Below are 10,000 nucleotides of genomic sequence, written 5' to 3'. Positions count from 1 at the left end.
TCCCGAACTATCATTGGAAGCTGGTTCCACAGGAGAGGAGCCTGGTAGCTAAAGGCTCTGCCTCCCATTCTACTCTTATAGACTCTGGGAACCACAAGTAAACCTGTATTTTGTGACCTAAGTGGTCTATTAGGATGATAGGGTAAGACTAGGTCTTTCAGGTATGAAGGGGCCTGACCATTAAGTGCTTTGTACGTGAGGAGGAGGATTTTAAATTTAATTCTAAACTGTATGGGGAGCCAGTGTAGAGAAGCTAACACTGGAGTTATGTGGTCTCTCTTTCTAGTTCCTGTCAGAACTCGTGCTGCAGCATTTTGAATTAACTGAAGGATTCTAACAGACTTGTTAGAACATCCTGCTAATAAGGAGTTACAGTAATCTAATCTAGATGTAACAAAAGCATGAACTAGTTTTTCAGCATCCTGTAAAGACAGAATGTTTCTAATTTTCATAATGTTCCGCAGGTGGAAGAAGGCTGTTCTGGAAATGAGTTTTATGTGTGAATCAAATGACATTTCCTGGTCAAAAGTAACTCCAAGGTTCCTCACAGTGGAACTGGAAGCCAGGGTGATGTCATCTAAAGTGACAATGTGGGCAGAAAGTTTTTCTCTGAGGTGTTTAGGGCCGAGTATAATGACCTCAGTTTTATCTGAGTTTAAAAGTAGAAAGTTACAGGTCATCCAGGACTTAATGTCTCTGAGACATTCCTGGAGTTGAACAACCTGATTTATTTCATCCGGCCTCATCGATAGATATAGCTGTGTGTCATCTGCATAACAATGAAAGTGTATGTTATGCTTTCTAATAATGTTCCCTAGAGGAAGCATATATAAGGTAAAAAGTATAGGCCCAAGCACTGAGCCTTGTGGAACTCCACAATTAACTTGTGTTTGTAATGAGGCTTTATCATTAACGTGAACAAACTGGAATCTATCAGATAAGTATGATTTAAACCAGCAGAGGGCAGCACCTGTGATACCAAGAGTCTGCTCCAATCTCTGCAGTAGAATATCATGATCAATGGTGTCAAATGCAGCACTAAGATCTAACAGGACAAGTAAAGAAACTAGACCATTATCTGAGTTACTAACTTTAACTAGTGCTGTTTCTGTGCTATGGTTTAATCTAAAACCTGACTGAAAATCTTCAAACAGGCCATTAATGCGCAGATATTCACATAATTGATTGGCAACAGCCTTTTCTAAGATTTTAGAGACAAAGGGAAGATTAGATATCGGTCGGTAATTAGCTAAAATATCTGGGTCAAGGGTCGCTTTTTTTAGAAGGGGTTTAATAACTGCTACTTTAAACGTTTGGGGCACATATCCAGTTAATAAGGATAGATTAATTTGAGTTAATATAGAGTTGTTAATTAAAGGAAACACATCTTTAAACAGTTTGGTGGGGATAGGATCTAACTGACAGGTTGATGGCTTAGATGATGAAACTAATGATGTTAACTCAGGGAGATCTATAGGGGAGAAACTGTCTAACTGTGCACCTGGTGCTTCTAAAGCTTTTGTGCTAGAAGATGAGTCAGTCCCAATATGAGGGAGGAAATGATCAATTTTTTCTCTAATTGATGTTATTTTATTCACAAAGACGTTGATAAAGTCATCACTGCTCAGTGTTAAAGGAATAGATGGTTCAGTGGAGCTGTGGCTCTGTGTCAGCCTGGCTACAGTGCTGAAAAGAAATCTATGATTATTCTTATTTTCTTCAATTAGAGAAGAATAATAGGCAACTCTAGCTTTGTGTAGGGCTTTTTTGTAAGCTACAAAACCATCTTTCCAGGCTATATGAAGTTCCTCTAGGTTACTGGAACGCCATTTTCTTTCTAATCTACGTAACGTCTGTTTAAGAGCACGAGTATTGGAGTTAAACCATGGTGCTCGTCTCATCTGATTCACCACTTTCTTTTTCAGAGGGGCAACACGATCTAATGTAGTACGCAGTGAGGCTGCTGTACTATCAACAAGGTTATCTATGAGGGCGGGGGTAAAATCACAAAAGGTACCTTCAGATGTACTGACATATGGCACTGAGTTAAATAAAGGTTGCACTGTCTCTTTGAATGTATTAATATTATTATCAGACAGGCACCGGCTGTAGCTGTATTTCTTATTTATGTTATTGTAGTTCATTATTGAACAATTAAATGTGAGTAAATAATGATCAGTAAGGAGAGGGTTTTGAGGAACTATGTTTAAATTATCAATATCAATACCATAAGTTAAAACAAGGTCGAGGGTGTGATTAAGGCAATGAGTTGGTTTATTAACGTGTTGAATAAAACCTATTGATTCCAACAGTTAAATGCGCAGCTAAGACTATCACGGTCAACATCTACATGGATGTTGAAATCCCCTACAATTATGATTTGATCTGTTTTAAGCACCAACTCAGATAAGAACTCAGAGAACTCTGATAGGAACTCTGAATAAGGTGCAGGTGGACGATAAACTGTGACTATCATCATTGGTTTCTGTGATTTACAACTAGGATAAGATAGATTAAGAATAAGGCTTTCGAACGATGAATATCCTGGTTTGGGCTTGGGATTGATTAATAATCTAGTATTAAAAATGGCTGCTACTCCTCCTCCTCGGCCTGAGCTTCTAGGAATATGGGTATTAGCATGAGTGGGTGGAGTTGATTCATTTAGACTGACGTAATCGTCTTCATGTAACCAAGTTTCAGTTACACAGAATAAATCAATACAATTGTCGGAGATAAGATCATTTATTAAAACAGATTTTGAGGAGAGAGACCTTATATTTAATAGTCCACATTTGAAAGTGGTATTATTTGACTCTATTTTATTGTTGGTATTAATCTTTATTAAGTTAGAATGTCTAACTCCTCTTCTGTTTGTTATTGGTTTATTTACTTTATTTACTTTAGTTTTTACTTTAGTAGGTCGAGGGACAGACACAGTCTCTATGGGGTTTTTAATAGGTGACTGCTCGAAAAGAAGCACAGAGAAGCATGAAAGACTGCAACTCTGTGTCCTGGTCTCAACTCTGGATTGTCATGGGTTTCTAATAAAATGCCCTAAGCTGCTAGATAAGAGAGCTGCTCCATCCAAAGTGGGATGGACGCCGTCTCTCCTCATGAGACCAGGTTTCCCCCAGAAGTTTTGCCAGTTATCTAAAAACCCAATGTTGTTTTCTGGACACCACCTCGACAGCCAGCGATTGAATGACGACATGCGGCTATACATGTCATCACTGGTTACATTGGGCAAAGGACCAGAGAAGATTACGCTGTCAGACATAGATTGTGCGTACCTACACACAGATTTAACATTAACTTTAGTGACCTCCGAGTGGCGTAATCGGGTGTCATTACTGCCGACGTGAATAATAACTTTACTGAATTTACGATTATCTGTAGCCAGCAGTTTCAGATAAGACTCTATGTCGCCCGCTCTGGCCCCGGGAAAACACCTGACTGTGGTCGCTGGCGTCGCTATTTTCACGTTCCTCAGGATGGAGTCACCAATTACCAGAGTTGGTTTCTCAGTCTGTGTGGTGCTGAGAGGGGAAAACTTGTTTGAGGTGTGAACAGGTTGGTGGTGGACAGGACTCTTAGGCTTAACACTACGCCTCTTACTGCGGACAGTCACCCAGCTGCCCTGTTTGTCTCCCGGCTGCACGGGAGCTGCTGGGGGAGCTGGCTAACTGATTTAGCTTCTATGGTGCGGAGCCGGGTTTCTACTTCACTAAGCCTCGCCTCCACCCTAGCCAGCAAGCTACATTTTTTACAAGTACTTTTATCACTAAAGGAGGCAGAGGAGTAACTAAACATGTGGCACACAACACAGGACAGAGCAGGAGAAGGAGAGGGAGAGAGAGAAGCCATCGCTGCTAAGCTAACTTTACGCTAGCAAAGTTAGCTAGAAAGAAACACCGTATGTGATCTACGTAAACGATAGAGTTTACGAAAAAGTAGCGGGTGAAAGTATTAGTCTTAGTACTAGTATTAGTAATAAAACGAGTGTTTGTTCAGTGAAACGATAGTTCCAGTAGATATAAAACTCCAGAGAGCGCAGGAGACACACAGCGGAACACCAGTGGAAGCACAGGAAGTGACACAATACGTTACCGCCCCTCTGAATCACGAAGTCAGCACTCTCTTCCATCTCTTCCAAGTTGAAGTAAGTGTTGATCTGTGATTGGTGGAAACAGTGTGACATCACAGTCTTCATGTAAAAAATAAAAATATCAGACCAGGTTCTCCAGGTTCTTCTGGAGAATGACACGTTCCACAGTGGAGAACAAACAGCATCACTGTTGTCGTCTTTTCTTTTAACAATAAAGTTGTGTGTGTGTTTTTTTTTCAGGTTTAAAGACACACCCCCTCTCTCTCTGCTCATTCTCTCTCCCTCTCTCTGCTCAGTCAGTGAATGTCTCTCATCCAGGATGAACGTGCCGCTCTCGCTCTGGTTCGTTCTGCTAATGTCAACCTGCTGTGGTGAGTGACCTCTGACCTTTAGTATATTCACTTGTACCTGAGCTCCACCCTCCATCTTGTGAAGGTCCTACTGATCACTCTGGAGGTCGTACTGAAGGTTCCACTGTTGGATGAGTGAGAAGGTTCTGACAGGAGGTGAACATGGTTTTCCACTGCTCTTGAAACCAAAACTAAAGGAGCAAACTGTTGTTTATTCCTTCAGGAATCCACCGGGTTCATGTTCGTTCACAGAGAAGCAGCCTGTCCAGACCTGAACCTGCTGCAGCGCGACTCTGTCATGTTCCTCATGTTCTTCTGAGACTAAACCTCACCATCTGTGTCCTTCAAAATGTCTCTGTCTCTGTAAAAGTGTAAACAGTAGGGCTGTAAAGTCCTGGTCGACTGGTCAATTAATCATTCGATACGTTCTGGTCCGACTCAAATTGTGATAAGTCGACTTTTTGCCAGGTTCATTTCATACAGTCTATGGTTAATTTGATTTCAATTGGAGGAACGTACCAAGTGCTAATTGATGTGTTTTCAGAGCACCCCTATTTCACAGGTAACAGCGTGTCCTCAGAGAACACCCCCCTTGTTTTCAGTATTTTGGATTAGCCCAACCCACAGGAGACAGAGAGATTAAAGAAACTTCCAGTGGTTTTATTTAATGTTGAGCTACAGTCAGTCGTCCTCTAACAACCATGTCAACGACGTCACAGTGTGGCAACATTTTACAAAAACAGATGGTGATAAAAAAGTCAAATACAAACTGCGTTGCATTTTGAGTCGAAATTTCAGGGCTTCAGTCGACCATTTCTTTGGTTGATTACAGCCCTCGTAAACAGGACATTAAACTTAGCAGTAAAAAGGTTCCTGATATCAGTCACATCAGTAAGTTCTGATCCAGTTCTGATCCAGGTTTAAGGCCCAGTCAGATCTTCAACAAACCAAAAACACCAGACTGTGGTTTAAAACCAGAGGGGTCTGTTTGTGGCTGCAGGCGAGTCCTGACTCGTCCTTATTCTACATGCTGAGTCATGTTTCAGCAGGAAAATCAAAACATGAACGTTGGCTCCGTTCACTTAATCAACACTGATGAAGTGGAATGGAACTCAGCCATCGTCACTATTTTCATATTATTTACACTTGGGAAAGACAGTGTTAGCATAGCTTAGCACAAAGACTGAAAGCAGGGATAAAGTGTTAGCATAACTTAGCACAAAGACTGAAAGCAGGGATAAAGTGTTAGCATAGCTTAGCACAAAGACTGAAAGCAGGGAGAAAGTGTGAGCATAGCTTAGCACAAAAACTGAAAGCAGGGAGAAAGTGTTAGCAGCAAAGACTGAAAGCAGGGAGAAAGTGTTAGCATAGCTTAGCACAAAGACTGAAAGCAGAGAGAAAGTGTTAGCATAGCTTAGCACAAACACTGAAAGCAGGGAGAAAGTGTTAGCATAGTGGATTGAAAGTGTTAGCATATCTTAGCAAAAAGACTGAATGCAGGTAGAAAGTGTTAGCATAGATTAGCACAAAGACTGAAAGCAGGGAGAAAGATAGTGGATTGAAAGTGTTAGCATAGCTTAGCACAAAGACTGAAAGCAGGGAGAAAGTGTTAGCATAGCTTAGCACAAAGACTGAAAGCAGGGAGAAAGTGTTAGCATAGTGGATTAAAGTGTTAGCCTCAGTTTAGCTGACAGTTGTTTGTCTCTCCACAGGAGGTGATGAGTCGTCGACCACAGATTATTATTATTATGATGATAATCCCACAGCGACACCAGATTATGACTACAATGCTACGTTCAACTATTACTTTGCCAACTGTAGCGTTAGCGGTGACTGCGTCATCAGTGCAGTTTCAGACATCGACAACGCGGTGAGAAACAAACAAAACTACAGTTCATCAATAACTAATCATCTGTGTGACCTCTGTGTGACCTCTGTGTGACCTCTGTCAGGCTGCAGCCATTGGTCAGTTGACCTCTCTGATCCCACTAGGATTGGCTGTTGCTCACATGTGCAACTGATGGAGTGGGCGGAGTCAGAGATCACAGGTGAGAACTATGCTGAAGCAGGTCTGAAGCAGGTCTTCCTGTGATCCTGGTCTACATTGTTTTGTCTCCGACTGCAGGTATGTGACCTGTGACCTCTGAACACCTTCAGGACCAAACTACCAGCTGATCAATAACTGATCACTAATACCTTCATGTGGTCAATTATTCTGTTTTTTTTTTTTAATAACCTTTATAATACAATAAATATTCAATAACTGATTAGTTGTTAGTAACCATGGTAACAGACATGTTTTGTGTTTCCTGTGTACTAAATGATTCTCCTGCCACAGCTGATGTTGTGAGTGAAGTGCTGCCACCTGCTGGACACAAACCTGTAAAACGCTCATAGAGAAAATCAGTGATTTTAGCTGGCGGTGACACAGGAGCTCTGAGGTCGACTGAAGTGACAAAATCAGACATTAGAACTCGGACCAGCAGCTCCTGTGTGTGTGTGTGTGTGTGTGTGTGTGTGTGTGTGTGGGTGTGTGTGTGTGTGGGTGTGATGTTAAAATCACGGATTTTCTCTGAGATTTGGTGTGACGTGAAATCACTGATTTTCTGTGTGGCAGAGACACATTGCGATGTATTAGTAGGTTGTAGAGTGGAGGCGTCGGCCTTGTTGCCACTGAGAGTCATGTGACAGGAAGTCAAAGAAACACACTTGAAAAGGTGTGAACTATCTCTTTAATCAGAACACGACTGTCTCATATTTCACTAACAGTGACTCAGCACTTCTTCTTTTCATAAAACTCTAAGAACAAAGAACAGAGCGGTCAGTGAAGGTCACACAGCGTGACCTCTGACCTAACTAAAGAAGAGCAGCTTCTGTCGTCATTAAATAAAACCTGAACTTAAATAACCTCAACGCCCTGCCCCTTCTGTCCCGCCCCCTCAGTCCTCCAGTAGACACATGTACTCGTCCAGCTCTTTGTCCAGTCGTCTTCTGGACATGGACATGTAGTCGTCCAGTTCTTTGTCCAGTCGTCTTCTGGACACGGACATATAGTCGTCCAGCTGAGCGTCCAGCTGTCTCTTGGTTGGTATGCTGTCATTGCTGAGGCCACGCCCCCTGGTTGTGGAGGCCATGCCCCTCGGCAGCTTCACGTTAAGGTGTCGTCCTGCAGAAGGGAGGACAGACGTTCTATATCCATGGAAACATCAGGACAGTCAATGACTCAGTTGCTACGGTTACCACAGTGTGTGTGTGAGAAACTGACCTGTCAGTCTGTGGACGTGGCTCCTCCTCCTCCTCCTCAGGACGCGGTGCTGACCGAGACGACTTCTCAGGTGACCCCGTCCTGCAGAGGACACGCCCACACAAACACAGGTGTGATCACAGGTAGACTTCAATCAGTTTTATCGTGTTCAGATTTATCGTGGTCAGATTCATCGTGTTCAGATTTATCGTGGTCAGATTCATCGTGTTCAGATTTATCGTGGTCAGATTCATCGTGGTCAGATTTATTGTGGTCAGATTTATCGTGGTCAGTTTTATTGTGGTCAGTTTTATCGTGTTCAGATTTATTTTATTGCGTCAGTCTTATTTTATTTAGATTTATCGTGGTCAGATTTATCGTGTTTAGATTCATCATGGTCAGATTTATCGTAAACCTACCTTGTAGTCTGTATTTGCTCATGAAGCTCCAGTAGCCTCGAAATTTGGAGGTGTGGTCATGTGTCCAGAGACTCCTCCTCCTCCTCCTCCTCCTCCTCTTCCTCAGATGGCACGTCGCCCTCTGGTGGAAGTGAGGAGCCTAAAACACAGAGACAGGGGCTGCATCTCAATTATATACTTGAGAAGTACGCCTGGAGTACATACTTGCCAAGTACACAAGTATGATTCTTCAATTAACAGCAGCTACTTCCATGTTCTACTGTTTGCAGGTGCAACCTACAGTGTTGATAAATGAACATATGAAATCCTCATCTACCGCTTTATTCTCCACCAGACGGTCGCGGGGGCTGCTGTGCCAATCTCAGCTACATCAGGCGACAGGCGGGGTACACCCTGGACAGTTCGCCAGTCCATCGCAGGGCCACACACACAGAGACAAACAACCATTCACTCTCACACCTATGGTCCAATTTACCTAATCCCTAATTTTGGAATGTGGGAGGAAGCCGGAGAATTCCAACCGAGGATCGAACCCGGGTGTTCTTGCTGCCTGGCAAGAGCGGCAACTACTACACCACCGTGTCTGATACGTGTTTTTTGGCTGATATCGGATCAGGACATCCCTAAAATAAAGTAGTCAACACATCCATTATTACGAGACTGTACGTCTACTTGTCTTAAGTGAGCACATATCAAATCACACACACACACACACACACACACACACACACACACACACACACACACACACACACACACACACACACACACACACACACACACACACACACACACATCATGTTTCCAGGGGAGCTCATGTCTCATTAAGGGGCCTGAGAGCCCCCTGGCACCAACACTGTGACTGTGTGTTACTGTAGGCTCATCATCACAGTAGACGCCATGTTGTCGGGTTGTGAAATGTTCCTGTCATAGATCACGTCATGATGATGTGAATATTTGTGATGCAGCTGGAAACTAACTTGACTGTAGTTTAGAAGTGACTTTTTGAATCTCACTGCAGACGAAATCTTAATGTGACTGCGTTTAAATTTACACGTGGAAATATAGTCATGAAAAAAATGCTTTCATGTAAAATAGAGTGAAAAAAGTGAGTCAGTTTGAACATGGACACTTTTATAATGATAGTTTATGGTTCCAGCTGAATAAAGATCAAATCTAATGTAACATATGGTAGGACTGCAGCATTATCATCATTAATGAAAGGATGAATGAGTGAATTACACTGTATAAAATGTCATAGTGTTGATTTATTCACTCCTCTCTTCACATAAATGTCATGTGTTCATATTTCTGTTAACTGGATTAAAATGGAGGCTGTGCTCTTTGTTTACCCGTTGCCATGGTGAATCGTAGTATCAGAGCTCCCTGGACCAAGACACATGATCCTAGACCTGAATGTAGCCCCACCCCCAGACACCACCTGACCGCACATGGCAAGGTCCAGTCCTCCCTCTCATTGGTCCACAGCTCTGTCGCTCACCTGGATGCCGAATGGTGGCTCCTCCTTTATCAGCAGGATGGGGTTAAAGGTCATGGTTGGGGTCAGCTGATCCATCAGAACCTGAGTGAAGCTGAGACAGAACTGAACCTCAGAGAGTAACTGAACACACGTCACAGGCCCCGCCCCCTGACGTCGTCCTCCCCCTGTGGTCGACATGTCCAACTACAGCTGACGTTTGAATATTTAACAGAGAAAATATTTGCATAATTAAGATAAACTTTAATTGAGTGACAGAAAGTAGAAAATACTCACATTTAAGAAGATGAAAAATGACAGAAAGTAGAAAATATTTACATTTAAGAATCTGAAAAATGAGAGAAAGTAGAAAATATTCACATTAAAGAAGCTGAAAAGTGACAG

The 10,000-nt window shown here is 42.5% G+C and overlaps 1 protein-coding gene and 1 long non-coding RNA gene across 6 annotated transcripts in view; one reads left to right on the top strand and one right to left on the bottom strand.

Annotated features, from left to right (window-relative positions):
* The window catches only part of LOC122775197, a 10,292-nt gene extending 1,519 nt beyond the window's left edge, over window positions 1-8,773 (top strand). Inside the window, exons 2-6 of one of the 2 annotated variants that reach the window (XR_006361073.1) lie at window positions 4,402-4,476; window positions 6,168-6,325; window positions 6,408-6,503; window positions 7,761-7,830; window positions 8,453-8,773. This is a non-coding gene — a long non-coding RNA (uncharacterized LOC122775197). The remainder of the gene's footprint in view (window positions 1-4,401; window positions 4,477-6,167; window positions 6,326-6,407; window positions 6,504-7,760; window positions 7,831-8,452) is intronic. The other variant, XR_006361072.1, reaches the window with a different exon arrangement.
* The window catches only part of LOC122775196, an 8,729-nt gene continuing 5,897 nt past the window's right edge, over window positions 7,169-10,000 (bottom strand). For all 4 annotated transcript variants that reach the window (XM_044035005.1, XM_044035004.1, XM_044035006.1 and 1 more), the window contains 4 exons: window positions 9,620-9,710; window positions 8,119-8,257; window positions 7,721-7,801; window positions 7,169-7,621 (listed from right to left, as the gene is read on the bottom strand). In XM_044035005.1, coding sequence (XP_043890940.1) covers window positions 7,395-7,621; window positions 7,721-7,801; window positions 8,119-8,257; window positions 9,620-9,710 — 538 coding nt within the window. In that variant the 3' untranslated portion in view covers window positions 7,169-7,394. The remainder of the gene's footprint in view (window positions 7,622-7,720; window positions 7,802-8,118; window positions 8,258-9,619; window positions 9,711-10,000) is intronic.

The sequence above is a fragment of the Solea senegalensis genome, linkage group LG9 (assembly GCF_019176455.1).
Source record: "Solea senegalensis isolate Sse05_10M linkage group LG9, IFAPA_SoseM_1, whole genome shotgun sequence".
NCBI classification, from domain to species: Eukaryota; Metazoa; Chordata; class Actinopteri; order Pleuronectiformes; family Soleidae; genus Solea; species Solea senegalensis.
The sequence above is the reverse complement of the archived record's forward strand: the minus strand, read 5'-3'. Positions and strand labels throughout refer to the sequence as shown.